Source organism: Populus nigra, chromosome 7, assembly GCF_951802175.1.
Source record: "Populus nigra chromosome 7, ddPopNigr1.1, whole genome shotgun sequence".
NCBI classification, from domain to species: domain Eukaryota; kingdom Viridiplantae; phylum Streptophyta; class Magnoliopsida; order Malpighiales; family Salicaceae; genus Populus; species Populus nigra.
In genome coordinates this window covers 13,537,789-13,552,979 of record NC_084858.1, presented here as the reverse complement: position 1 = coordinate 13,552,979, position 15,191 = coordinate 13,537,789, and the positions used below count along the sequence as shown (strand labels likewise).

At 31.8% G+C, this 15,191-nt stretch overlaps 2 protein-coding genes across 3 annotated transcripts; both read right to left on the bottom strand.

Moving 5' to 3' along the window:
- Positions 1-4,356: 4,356 nt before the first annotated feature.
- On the bottom strand, positions 4,357-5,965 carry LOC133699102 (uncharacterized). Its single transcript, XM_062122242.1, has 2 exons — positions 5,609-5,965; positions 4,357-5,440 (listed from the first exon to the last, which is right to left on the bottom strand). The coding sequence occupies exons 1-2, from the start codon at positions 5,923-5,925 to the stop codon at positions 4,579-4,581; spliced, it is 1,179 nt and encodes a 392-aa protein (XP_061978226.1). The 5' UTR covers positions 5,926-5,965; the 3' UTR covers positions 4,357-4,578.
- A 708-nt stretch (positions 5,966-6,673) lies between these two features.
- LOC133699833 (uncharacterized) lies at positions 6,674-12,267 on the bottom strand. Of its 2 annotated transcripts, none has more exons than XM_062123318.1 (6): positions 12,060-12,267; positions 11,071-11,428; positions 10,217-10,362; positions 9,209-9,485; positions 8,372-8,644; positions 6,674-7,811 (listed from the first exon to the last, which is right to left on the bottom strand). In XM_062123318.1, the coding sequence occupies exons 2-6, from the start codon at positions 11,377-11,379 to the stop codon at positions 7,329-7,331; spliced, it is 1,488 nt and encodes a 495-aa protein (XP_061979302.1). In that variant the 5' UTR covers positions 11,380-11,428; positions 12,060-12,267; the 3' UTR covers positions 6,674-7,328. The 2 variants fall into 2 exon arrangements, with proteins under 2 accessions (XP_061979302.1, XP_061979303.1); XM_062123319.1 differs by having other exon boundaries at positions 11,071-11,409.
- Between the last annotated feature and the right edge of the window lie 2,924 nt (positions 12,268-15,191).

Here is a 15,191-nt window from a genome sequence, read left to right as displayed (position 1 = left end):
AATTTGAAGCTAAGAATTTAATTTTTTACAAAAACATAATTGAAATGCAATGTTAATCATGATCTAAATAAAAATAGGTAACTTGATAAACAAATCCATTCATAGTTGAAGTTGACTTCAATGATATAACATGAGATTAGATGTTTAAAATGTTAATTTTTAATGATTGATTAGTATGAATAAAATGTTGTTAATAAAATCATGCAAGTTGTACAGACTACATTTTCATAAATTCGTGCCTTAAATTCACAAAATACCTCTAGGATTGTTGAACTCCTGTCTTCTAAAACTAATTATGTTTTTGTTTAGTAATATTACCTCAGATATTATTATTATTATTATTATTAAGAATAGTGGTGGTTTCAGAAAATTTCCTATTTCCAAGAGGAGGAGGATTTTCAAATTCACATCCTCATCATCAAACAGCAACGGCCAGGGAAAATCTGCCCGGACACCACACTGGAGACACAGCAAATAGAAGCGAGATTAACAAATAATACCCAACCGACGTGTCACTCGTTTTCTTTATTAAAAATAGATAGATATGTTGTCTGTTTAAATCTTAAAAATTAGGGTTTTCTAATGAAAATTTACAAACTTCAATTTAATCTCTGTTGTTTTAATCTTGCATGTGCATCATCGATTGACCTTGAAACTTTTTAATTTTTTCAATCTCACCCGTGAAAACTTTGATAGAACCCCTGTGATTTGAGCGTCTTTTTTAAATTAATATTTGGCTCCAATTTGTTAAATTTGATCTTTATCAACCGTCAAACTTTCAATATCTTTTAAACTAGCCCCTAACTTTGATTTATTTTTGTCTCCGAACTTGCGCGTCTATTACACTTTGGTTTTTTGACCTTGAATTTCTTCATTTTGACCTTGAATTTCTTCATTCTGAACCTTAATTGATCCATGCACTTGATTTTCTTACAATTCTAACCTTGATTTCATTCAATCAAACTTGTAAAAATTAAATTTGATCATTTAAAATTTTAATTTTCTCAATTAAGCCCAAATTAGGCTTCCAAATTTAATTTCTCACGAATTAAGTTCTTAATAAAATTAATTTGACCCATTAAAAGTCTAATCAAGTCCTTGCATTTAATTAATTCTTTTAATTTTGACCCAAATTAATTTTAAACTTAATTAAATCTTTAATTAGGCTTATGATTAAATCAAATCAGCTTATTAAAAATCTAATTAAGTCCTCGTAATTGATTTTTATGCAATTTCATTTAATATTCACTTAAGTTAACCTTGAATTTACATTGTCTTTCAGATTTAAGTCTCTTCAAAGATGCCATTAAGTTTTAAAAATTGTAAAAGATCCAATTTGATCTTTCCATCTCACGTTGATGTATTTAGATCCATATTCAGCATATTCATGCCAAACCAAATTGTTTTCCCTCTTGCATTTCTTATTATTATTATTTTTTATAAAAGAAAAATGATAATTTTGAAGAACCTAAAATTAAGTTATAACGGTATGTTTTTGAATGAAAATGAATTGAAAACAAAAATACCCTATCTCATGATTTTCTAACCACCACTATAGTGGTAGCCAGATTCTAAGTTAGGCACAGCATGCCATGAGTCATCTACCCAAGCATGCGACACATTTTCTGTTTTCTTTTTTTTCTTTTTTTCTTTTAAATAAGAGGCAAATGAGATGCTGTCCGCCCTTGTAAAAGATTATGTTTAAAATTTCTGTAGTTAAACCCCGGGAGGGAAAAGTAAGCTAGTTATCTAACCAATAATTCTCGCATGCCATCGTATAAAGTAGCAAAAAGCCTTTTGCCTTATCCTTAGCAGAAAAAAAACCTTTCCCTGTGTGTATTAAGGGAAATAGCACTGAACACCTCTAGACTGGCAATCAACAACAGTTTTACCGATAAGTGAACTAAAACAGAATTCAACAGTGAACAAAAATCAGATCGCTCTGTTTTTATTTTTTATTTATTAATTTTTTTTTAATCTGGGGTGTCCGGGCCAGCTTACGCGCACCACAACTAATCTCCGGATCCACTGAACACCCTACAAGTCCAGTAAGCATGTAAGACACCGCGGGGGTGACAGGCGTGCACGCTAGAGCTCGAACCCAGGTGACAGAGGCAAGGAAACCTTGCCTCTGCCGCTGGGCTACAGGCCCTGGTGCTCTTAGTTTTTATATTGGAAAAAGGATTCATGAGCAAAAACCATTATGAAGGATTGTAAACACAGAACACCTACTAATTTTATAAAAAACAATGACATAAAATTTCATGAAAAAAGAAAATCAAAACGTAATTAATCAAACAACATAAAAAAAATGCAGCGGCCAAATAAAATCTGAAAAAATAACTTTGAAGGGCTGTCCAAAAAGATCGCTCAGTAATATAATAATAAGACTATGATTTTGTGAAAAATAAATTGGAATTCTAATGGTATCCAATGAAAAAATATCAAATTAATTTTTAGTTAATGAATTAAGAGTAAAATGTAGGAAAACACTAAAAAAAAATTAAAATAAAACAAAACAATCCGCCGATCCAAAAGAGGCATGGTCCATGTGTGAGGCTTATTTCTTTTTATCTTTCTTTTTTATATATATTAAATGGAGGACAACACGTTATTTGCTGACTCAGTTTCATGCGCTCAAAAAGTCACTAGAAAGTCAGGCCACAAATTGTTTTTGTCAAAAATCTTAATTTTAATTCTTTTTGTTTACCCTAATACATCTTGCTAAATCCATCAATAACCTTAAATAACTAAAAAAACAATTTAAAAAATCAAAATTAGCTTGAAATAAAAAGGCATCTCAAGTTGAGATATACCATTTCAAGCTATGGAGAGAACAAAGAACATCTAGGTGGAGTTTTTATAATCAAATGTAACATGTTGATATCAGAATTGATATTAACAAAGATTTTTTCTATAACTAGAATATGATCATTTTCTTTTTTTTCTTTTAAAATAGGGACTGAAAATTAAAAAAAAAATAAAGTTTTGTATCACAATTAAAATTTTAAAATATTGAGAGATCAAGAAATTATTATTTAAAAAAGTAAGAGTATCGAAGTGAACTTTTCACCCTATTTTTTAAATTGCCTTCCTTTTCTATGCCTTTTTCGCTTTAGTACTATGTCTTTGAATCTTGCTTTTTCTCAACAAATATGCCTAAACTAGCCATCATCTTGACCTTGTAAGGGCATAATTAAATAAAAAACGTTTAGGGAAAAAAAAACAGAGCACCATCACAAATCCACCATGCTTTGTGTTTGGGTTAACAATGATGTGGTGAGCAATATTTTCACCATGCCTTATAGTGTTTGTTAATAATATGTGACATAATAGTGATTTTTAAGTAATATAGAATCTTTATCAATTAGTTTTATACTTATTCACTAAACATGTCCGAATCACTATAGTCACACCTATAAAACATTATTATTTATTGTAATAGTGTTTTGTATTTTTTTTTAATTTAACCCTTCAATATCCCACTCTTTTTTTATATAGTTTTTTTTTCTAATTTTATCCTTTAATTTTTGATTGTGTGTTAAGAATTGTGCTTTATAATTTTTTTTATTTTTTTATGTTGGGTTATTTACTAATCTCATGAAATTAGTTTTTTTTCTTGATTTTAATCTTCAGCAATATATATGTTTGAAGTGAGGCTTCATAATTTTTTTTATTTGATTTTTATGAATTTATCTCAATATCATGACTTGGGTCACGGGTTTAACAAGTTAGATCGAGTTAACTCAGGTTGTTTTTCTGAGCCACTTTTTCTAATTGATTTTTTTTTATTTTATCTTTTAACATTGGGTTGATCGAAAATTGGATCATGTAACGTTTCTTGATTTGTTTTTTATGAAATTATCTCGATCATATAACCCGGGTCGTAGATTTGCCAGGTTGACTCTCTTAATTTTTTTGTTATTTTTTAATTGAGTATTTTTTTATTTACTTTTCATGGAGTTATCCTGATCTTAAAATCCAAATATCGGGTTTGATATGATGATCCAGGTCGATTTAGTTTATTTTTTTTTATTAATTGAATATATATATATATATATATATATATATATATATATATATAATTTCATCATTCAACAATTATATCTTTTTTTTTTCTTATTTGTTTTTTTTAGTTTGATTTTTTAATATTAAATTATTTAAAAATTAAATTTTATAATTTTTTTTCAATTTGTTTTTTATATAGTTATCTTGATGTTTTTTTTTTATTTCAATCTTCAACCAGATATATAAAAAATGAAGCTTCATGATTATTTTTTTCATGTCTCCACTCCCCAATCGTCTTTTATTTGTTTATGTCAAGGAAAAGAAAGCAGACACTAAAGCCTCACAAGGTGATAGCAGCAATTTCTTTCTCTAAGCAAAAGCGAGCCCTGAGCACACAAGTTGTTTTCAAAAAACCACAGCACTACCAAAGTACACAGTATTTTTTTCTGAAACAACTAATACCATCAAGACCACAATCCAACAACACTATATACACAGAAATCCAATGCCATAGGCACATCATTTGGTCTATTCAGATTGTAATACACCAGGGGAGGGAGGGAGGAGATCTTATTCCCATTTGCTCTTGATTTTATGCGTGTGTCTGAAGTCACATCTCAGCACCACACTTCCATCCATCCTTCTCAGCACAAAACTCTCCACCAACGCATAGCAGCCAAACTTTCTCCACCCATTTTCACTTCTGATCTCCACCACTCTCTCCACCGTCTCATTTACATCTCCCCCATCAATCCATCCTCCTGCCTCTTGCACCCATTTCATTTTTTCAACAGTTGCAGCACTTACACCCACCTTAAACCCTCTCCCGCTGCTATTTCTGCTTACTACTCTATACCATATAACCCCACCATGACTTACTCCACCATCCCTTGTTGCTTCCATGCCAAAGACTAAATCCATTTCTCTTTGCACATTTACACTCACCATTATAGTACTTTCTGCTTCATTGTTGGCATTCTCACATGAATATATCTCCTTCCAATATTGCTCAAGAGTCATGCTGTATAACATTGTTCTCTTCATTTGCTCCCTTATCCTAGGTTCTTCTCTAACAAGCACAAAAGGGCAGTACCATCTTCCGACAGTCACACGAGAGGAACTCTTGGTAGACAATGGAAAGTCGAAGCTTGGAAGTTGTGATCGGAGAGGGACATCAAGACCTAAAGCTTCACTTAGTTGAAATTTGTAAGACCTTGAGCTTCTAACTTCCCAACCCTTTTTTCTTAGAAATCTTGGAGGAAAACCATCTGGAGCAAGAGACTTAGAGAAGAAACTCTTTCCATGATGTCTATGAATCTTGAATTGCTGGTATATGTTTCTGTAATCAAATGGCTTCGGTTTTATGTCATTTATGACACTCTTGAAGCACCATAAACCCATGTCCATCTCCCTTGAACATGTGCAAGCTTGCCTGCAAGTTATACAGCAATATTAAATGCTCAAATCAACTAGTTAAGACTATCTGATTTAGGAAGAAATATACAATGCTAGCTTTGCATTTTTTTCATGTTTCTTTTTGGAGATTATGTACATACAAAGTTATAAACGTTATTAATATTTAGAGAGGGAAATTGCATACCCTTTGTGTGAGCCCTTAGCCTTGATAACATAATAGCAATTAGAGGACAGAGGCTGATCAAGAACTGGGATAAACCAAGCCTTCTTAACTATAGTTTCTTCATGATCAGACGAGTGAACTACAGATAGTATCTTGTCTTGAGGGAATGGGAGCTTTTTAACTCTCCTGCTCTTACGAATACCCCAACAATACGTCTCCTGTGCTTCTGCTTCTTCATCAGTAATTACCAGGTAACCGGTGTATGGACCTTCAGGTGGCTCTCTTGAAAGAGCACTTGGGAAATTCCTGTACAAGGAAAGTGGCCTCGTCACATACATCTTTCTTCTCCCACAGTCGGTGCAATGAAAGCGTGAGCTAGATATAGCTGATTGATGCCTTATGTATTAAGGTATGAACAGTGGCTTTCATTATGTCATCACGTCATATCAGCTAGTCATGCAATAGTAATTAAAATTGGCATGGATTTGCATGATTTTGTTAAAGACAGCATATCCAGTGAAGAAAAGAGAGCTTTATTGGTAAAGGCAGTTGCAATTAAAGATAAAATAAGATCAAAGCAAGGATACTGCTTTACTTTATTATCCACTTTCGCTGTGCAATACATAATCGCATCCTTTTATCAGTTTATGTGGCTGCTGCATTAGAAGTTGAGTTAGACTATAAACAATGATTGTAGTTTTCAATATAGATGGATCTAATCCAGTGGATTCTTGTCAACTATAATTATTATTATTAAAAAAAACCTGCAAAGGATTTTTTTTTATTCAGGTAGCTTCTTGCAGATGTTACTTTACAAGTTCGATGGCTATGATGACTGGTTTTTGATATATAATATTTTTTAAAAGTATATTTTAATTGAAAATATATTAAAATTATTTATTTATATTTTTTTTTAATTTTTGATGTTAATATATCAAAATCATAAAAAAAACCTGTAAAATATTAATTTGATGTTATTTATAAAAAAACAAATTAAACACTTCGAAAATGAAAGCTAGTGTGTTGTCAAACGGGTACAAAACCCAAGGCCCATCTGACCTCCCGAAGAACAGAAAGAAAATCATCTTGTCATTGCACATTTCTTTTATTTGAAATAATCAAATAGTAAATTGAAAATTTACAATGTGCAACTGTCTAATGCCAAAGTAGCAGAACCGGTATGCTTCTCAATCATGCACCTCCCAAGAACTTTATCAAGTCTGTGTAACCACAGCAGAAAAAACAAGCAGCTGCAGCTCACTCAAGCCAATATCTGAAAGACATGAGCTGGCTAAGATAAACTTAACTAATGGAAAATAAACCATGGACACAAGTTTTCGACTGCCAATTACAAAGGGATTTTTACTTCTTTTGGTGTAAGAAAAAGTATGCGAAGGGTTGGGAAATTCTTGTCAGTCAATAGGTAGGGAAAACAACCGAATCAAGTGGCATCTTCAAAAGTATGGATCAAGCAGAATGACAAAATATGTGCTGGTTCTCACAGGGATGATATGGAATGACCATGACCAAGGATCTATCCCGTGAGAGAAGGATCATTTGAATACTTTTCCTTTGTATTATTTTGCAGGTGAGTACAAATCGCTCATATTTCTGTAAAGCAGAAGCATTCAAATCTCAATAATTTCATCATCAAATAATGGTTCCTTTTCCCTCTCTTTTAAGCTGAAAAACCACCTCATTGAGAACCCCAGGCCATGCCAGTTGTTCTTGGATACGCAGCTTATGCATTAAGTTCAAGAAATGCCTTGATAATACCCATCATTTGTCCCCCTGGAAACCGTCCAAGGCATCCTCTTGCTGCCGCTATCTCACTAAGTTTACAAACTGAATCACCGCTGAAAGCTTTAAGCTGTTTGCTGCTTCCCTCCTTTCCCACCTTCTCAGCTTCCACAAGGTCTTCACCAGCCTTAACAGTAGGAATAGGAAATGGATCAAGGGAAGTTTCCATGATGATGGACTCTCCACCCACGGCACCCACAAAATCTCTCAACCGGCACATCGAAAACGGAACTGGTTCAAAACTATGGTCTCCATATTCAACCGGCGTAGAGTGATCTCCAGTGACACAAATGAAATACTGAAACTTTCCGGTTGATTCTGCTTGCAAGAGGAGCTTGGCCAGCTGGCCAATAGTTCGATCTACAGCTTCCAATGCTTTAACTTTCAAAATGCTTGCCTTGTCATGGCCTGCATCATCTATTGCCTGAAATGCCAAATATCAAGTAAATCAACTACCAAGAAGACATTGAGAACTTCAAATCTAAGCATAGAGGGCATTCAACCTTTCAAACAATTTTCTATCCAGACCAGATAAGTCACAAGGGAACTAAATAAACTGGTAAACAATGAGAGGGGAAGAAAGCCTCCCAGAAATAAATGATTCTTAGCCCCATCAATTTACCCTGTCAAGAAATGAAATGTGCTATTTCCCCAAACAACATGCTGGAGTTGTCCTGAACTCTTACAGTCCAAGCTCAATCAGTCTCAAAGCTTTTGGGTGTTGAATCCTGGAAAGGATCCATCTCTAGAAAGTCCTTGGTCTGTAACATGACTATACTGCATCATACACCATTTCAGCCTAAAATGCAAGGAAGCTCCTGATAGTATTTTCTATCTAACCATGATTACTACAAAAGCATTTATCAAAGAACAGAAAAAGATGAGGAAGCTAGGTGACAATAAAAAACTTATTCTGCTACAAAAGGCAGCCTTTTCTAATTATGAAAAAGATAGAGATAATACACACAATGAGAAGGTTAAGACCTTAATGTGGAGAAACCCAAAGTCATAGCCATCTGGTCGTCCTGGTTTGTGCTCATCCTCCCCTGGTACAAATACATTGGGAGAAGGCGCCAATGGAGCTGAGAGTGCCTTAGCTATGACAGATGCTTTGGAAGTCAAAAGCGTTCGATAATCTCCAGTTGCTCCAGGAGCTTCTAGAATATCAATATCTAGTGATAATCCCAAACCAGCAATAATTTTAGTGGGAGCTACCATGCATGCCCATAAACCATGTTTATCCCGAAAAGAAGGTACCTGAAAAATAATATGATAAGAAATATACTCAAATTTGTACTGCCTAGAAAAATTAGTAAGAAACATCTGATATGATACAACTCTTCCTTAAAAATCTCAGGCCCCCTATTCCTTTTCTACCCAGTCTGTTCAAATGAAGAACATTTAGATCTATCAAGTTTTATGGCAACCTCACACCCTTAATTATTGCACAGAGACTGCAGCAGAATTATGAAATTTGTGAAGTTAAGAATGCAACAACAGTCCCACCTCTCTCATGCTGCAAGCGATATTTAGTGAAATTTTACTTCCCATACAATTTGTCATCCAAAAAATGACACAATCAAATGAAAAGCCTAAATCAATACTTGAGTCATTTAGAAGTTCCTCAAGTTGGTACAGTTATTGTCCATCTTACAAATAAATATAAAGGGAAATGGCACAGATGTTGTTTTCAAGCAATAAAGCAATTTCTACCTCTTGATGGCTAAAATGAATGAGAAGTTGAAATTTAATTTCCTAAGGTGCTCACTACCTTTCCTGGAAAAAATAGACATGATTCATAGAAGGATTGAGACAACGCACCTCAATTCGAATGCCACATCCTCGTAAAAGGACCACATTGGCAATATTCTTACCTTCTGCTGCTCGTTTTGCATTTAGTGGGTGAGAAACCAGAATACGAGATATCTCCCTGGATAACTCATTAACAACTGCAGCTGTATGTCTTGCCTCGTCAGTGCTATCTAAGGCTTCAGCTTGAAGAAGTAAGCGGTTGTCCTTAAGTGGATCTGTTGCTGATATATTCCCACTCAGTTTTGGACCTTTCACCACTACTCCACATCTATGTTCTGTTGCATACCTGCATGAAGTGGTTTCTTGTTATTTTTCCATCCTGTGTTTGGACCTTGCCCTTCAACTGAGGGACCAAATGTTTCATAATCAAGGTTTCAGAGAATTTTCAAGGATTTATACTAGACGGTTGGAGCAGAGCAATACAGCCAAAAAAGACAATTAGCCAATCACATCTGCTATTCTGAGCTTGCTAATTTAGGCATGCTTTTTTTTTTTCTCTTTTAATCTTATCTTAGAGTAATTTGGATGTTACCCATTTAGAACATGCACCCCCACTTAGCCAAACACTAATAATAATAATAATAAAAGGGGGGGGGGGGGTAATTAGCATTTGTATAAGAAAAATTCGAACTTGAAAGTTCCAAAGAAAATTTTAAACAAAAAGAAAAAATGTTGATGCAATTTTCTCAAATATCTATATAAAGTAAACTTGGTAAAAGCTCCTTCACATCAGTGTGTTAATTTGCTTTTGTGAGCTTGTTTACAGCCAACAAAACAAGGTTAACTCAAATTTTCAGTGACATGAAGAAGCTAGCAACAAAGTTGTGAATTCCATTCTAAGCAACTTTGTCCAATCAACTTGTTTGGAAGTCCATAATTTTTCAGATAAAGAAGGATGGTATGCCTCCCCAGAAAAAAGGAAGGGTGACTAGTTTAAATTTTCAGATTATCCAGTTTGAGCACATTCTTGTTGTCTTGATCAACCAATAAGTTACTGCATTTAAAAAGAATTTGCACCTGACTCTGACTTCATATTCTGGGAAAGACGGCAACCTCATTCCATCCAGAGCTGCACAGAGAATAGGCCCTTCTTCTTCAAAATGCCTATCAGCCCTTCTACTCGTGACTATTCCAGTTTTCTCATCTAACGTTGCAAAATTTGACTGCAGATAAAAAGACAGCAGAAATGCATTAAATGGGAAAACCAACAATGAGAAATTACGGGCTTTTTCTACCCTGACAGTTCACATAACTCTTTGTATTAATATATAGATAAAACATAAGCGACTATTAGAGGGAAGAGATTCATTTTAAGCCCATAAAAGTGAGTAACAAAAGTTATAAAATGCTCTGACTCCCTGACATGCAGGAAAGTTTAATGTGGAGAGCACAATCCCATGAATAAATAATAATAATAATAATAATAAAAATAGCAAGATAATACAAGAATGTTCTTCCCTGATTTAGAAAGCATCACAGGAAAAAAAAAAGGAAAAAAGACATGGAATTAACTTCAAGATCCTAAGCGCATATTTTCTAGTAATCATGTAAAATTTCTCTTGATAAAGACAAATCTGCAGAGACCATCTTTGGCTGAAGTAGTATTCCACCTCTGTTGCTAAGGTATTAAATATAGTTTCTGTGTTCAGCTGTGCATCTAGTACTACACCTAAATTCCTTTACAAATAAAGGTTCATGAGTAAGTGACAAAGTGCATTCTTGGAGTATAGAATATAATACCTGTATTTGCTATGACAACATTCCACATACTTAATACAAGAACGAGACAGCGTTTAACAAGGGGGCAAGACCAATATAAAAATAAATCTTTCAAAAGTGGTTAAAGTACACAGATAAACACACACACTCACTTTGAATGCAATATCGCCAGAAGACATTGCCAATCCAGCACCCATGGACTCAAAAGCTCCTCGACCCCGATAGTAAACTCTTGGGTCATAACCTAACAAGGAAAGGTGAGCAGTGTCACTTCCACAACCCAAGCCTACTTCAACAGGGTCCATAAGGCCATTAACTCCGCCAGATGCAATAGCATCTAAGTTAGGCACGTTTGCTGCTTGCAAAGGAGTCTTGTAGCCAAGCCTCGGCAATGACACATCACCCAATCCATCGATCAGGATAAATGCCACTCTCCTCTTTGGCTGCTGAGGAGTAACCATACTTCTATATGTTATGTCTAATTCCGCCTCCTGGTTAAATTACAAGTTGCTGTCCATAAAAAAATGATAATTTTAATTATATGCTAACTCAAAGCAAAGAGTTCACGAGCTGAGCCAGGAGACAATTTAAAGCTACATCTTATACATACCGAGCACTTTCCATATATCAGAACTAAGTCATGTTCCTTAAAATTTACCCATTTCAGTTTTGGCATGCAATTCAATGCTAAATTCACATAGAGATTAAAATTATAAACTCAAAAAGCCAGTGACTTTAATGAGTAAAACTAACGTTTATTTTAAGCACACACTTTAATATACATATTAATTCGATCTTGTTGCTTTCCAAAACAAAAATCTACAATAACTGAACATGACAGATCCTGATTTCTTCAAATTGAGAGCAAATAACAAAATGGGTTTCTTTCATCATATCTAAAACACACTAACAAACACTAAAACAAGCTAAAAACAATCAGATAATATCCCACAAAGGAATAATCAACCAAGAAAAAAGCAAAAATCAAGTGCTTCAATAGCTTCGATTCTAACCAACCAAAAAAAAAACTTTCGATGATAATTCAATGAAATCTTAAGACATTAAGAATTGCATGTTAAACAAAGAATAGAGACAAGAACAATTAAAAGAATCAATAGCTGCATGATCATATAACTCTTACCTCAAAAGACCAAAAAAAAAAGAAGCTTGAATGGTGATTCAATTTAGTGATTTTGGGCTCAAAAAATGAAGAGAAGAGCTCTTAAAAATGTAGTGATGAGTTGGGATTTGATTGTTTAACGATGGAGAATCTTTAAGATATGAGTGTCAGCGTCCCTTTTTTGCTCTGTTTTTGCATTGGCTTTGAACTTTGAAGGGCTAAAACTTAAAAGAGGTTCAAAATTCCAGGCATATTAATAATAATTTAACATAAGTATTTACGTTTATCTCATGTAATATTTGATAAATTAACTGATTTGCCACTTGATGGATGTGCTTGGTTATCTGGATATTCCTGCTCTGCTGTCAGATTTGTCATGTCCACCCTCAGTGACTGGATGGGCTTATATTCTGAATCCGAATAACACTTTTGGTTCAGCTTGGACTTGGCCAGTAGTTTGGGCCCTTTATTTCTTTTTGCTCAATTAATTTATTTAGCCTCTCGAAGAATTTCATCTATTAATTTTAATTTCACAATTCTCCATATTTCTCAAAAAAAGTTAAAGAATTTTTATTCAGTGTCGTTCCAGAACAGTGTAATAAGAAAATTTAATAGATATAATTCAAAAATATATTTTAAAAAATAATAATAGAAAATATTTAGATCGATGAACAACCAAGGATCTAAATGCCTAAATTATTATTGCACAATATAAAAAAGAAGATACTATTCATCTAGTTATAAATATTTATTAAACGCTATAAACTTTTTCTAACAAGGAATTGTATTCAAGTTAAAAAAAAATAGATGTAATTACATGAAGCAATGAAAAAAAATTCACATAGAAATTGAACCTTTCATGATTATATCTGGTTTTATTAGTTATTAAGTTTGACCGATAGCTAGAAGTTTCATTGAAAAAAAAATTCGTGTAAAATAAAAAACTTTTCAATACTGAAAATTTTAATATTATCTTAGAATAAAGAAACCATACTTCTAAAGAATATGTTTATAAATTATAAAAAAAGTTATGTGTGGATATTTCCATATTTTAACTTTTCAAAAAAATATTTAGTGCTTAAAAATATTATTTGCTAGAATAATGTAATGAATATTTTACATCTTTATTTAAAACCATTTAGCATTAATTATTGAGGGCATTGAAGTGTTTTCATAGGGGTTATTTGTCTTTATTAAATCAATCAAGGATAAATAAATTTTTTTTCTATTTAGAAGTATATTGAAACGAATATAATATCTTTGAAAATTAAAAAAATTAAAATTGGTGTTAAGGGGTATTTATGTATTTCTATAATGATTTTTTTTGTTATTATAATATCATTTGAGAGGCAAATTAATATTTGACTAAATATAAAAAAATAATAATTAAAATTTACAATGAAATGATAAAAATGCTCTTAAAAGCAAAATTTTTTAAACTGGAGTTAAATGGCTTTTTAGTCTTTTCACAATAGTTTTTTTCGTTATTATTAAGTTAATTTAAGAGAAATTTGATATTTGACTAAAAATACAAAAAAAAAAACAAAAATATTAGGCGTGGGAACTATAAAGCACACTCCTGAAAATGTGGTGGCAGCGTGTGCCACGCCTCTCTATATCCAAAAATACATTTCTACCATGTCATTGGAATCTCCTCTATGTCCTCTCGGTGGAGTGATGTGTGTCTGCTATGGTGGTTTGATTTGTTTTTAGTAAACCTTTTTTTTCTCTCTCTCTTTTCACTTGAAAAGTACAATTTGGTCCTCTTTGTTATTGATATTTCAACTTCAATCCTTATTCTTTTTATTTCTAATTTTTATTCTAGATCCTTTTATAGAAATTTTATTTATTTTCAATTTCATCTATAAATTCCATGAGATATATTTTTTTTTTCAAATTGATCCTTATTCTTTTAATTTTTTAATTTTTTTCCTTGGTTTTTTTGTAAGAGTTTTATTTGTTTTTAATTTCATCATTAAATCCAAATTTATTGTATTATGTTTTCCAATTTGGTTCTCATTGTTTTGATTTCTAATTTTTTTCTCGGTCTTTTTTTAAAAGTTTAATTTATTTTTAATTTTATCATTCAATCCAAATTTATTGTATAATATTTTTATCAATTTGATTCTCATTCTTTTTATTTTTTCCCTTTTGTTAAAGTAGTTTTTCTTTTCAATTTCACCCTTCAATCAAAAAATTATTTTTATTTTTATGTTAATTTTTATCCTCATTCTTTTATTTGTTTTTGTCTTTTTGCTAAATTGAATTTTCTTTTTAATTTCAATCTTCAATCCCGTATAAAATTTATCTTATATTTCAATTTTGATAATCATTCTTTTAATTTGGTATTTTCTTAATTCTTTTTTGTATAATTAAAATTATTTTTTTGGAATTGAAGTTCATGATTTTTTAAGATAAGGGTGCTTTGGGTTTAATGACCCAAGTCAAATATTTGCAAAGTTAATATGAGTTGATGTTTTTTTTTTAAATGAACTTTATAATTCTCTTTAATTTTTTTTTATTTTTTTTCTACTGAGCTATTCCAATTCCATGATCTATGCGGCGAGTTTGATGAGATATTACAGGTTGGTTTAGCCTTGATTACTAAGATCACAAGTTTATCATGCTAATTTAGATTGACTAAGGATAATTTTTATTTTTTATTTTTTACCTCATTTTATATTTTTATATTTAATAGATCGTGAATTGAGTTATTTTATTGGTATCATTTTAAAAAAATATGTTTCATGAGGTTATCTGATCAGTTTTTTTTTAAAATTCAATTCATCTATTATTGTTTTTATTTTTTTTATTTAATTAAAATATTATTTTGTATAAAAAAAATAATTTGGCCCCATAACAGAGCACTAGCATCCAACCTAGTCAAATCTAATAAAAAATTTATTATAAATAGTCATCAGCAACAAATATGAGCAAAACTAATCAAAGGTGACTTAAAATTATAAATATGTAATATCAAATAAATCATTAAATGATTAATATAATTTAATAATTTTTTAGAATCTATTTGAGAACGCAACTGCCGTGTAATTATAAAAAATTTGAGTTTTTTAAATTAAAAATTGTAGTTTTTATTTTTAAATTATTTTAATATGTTAATATTAAAATAAATTTTAAAAAATTAAAAGAAAT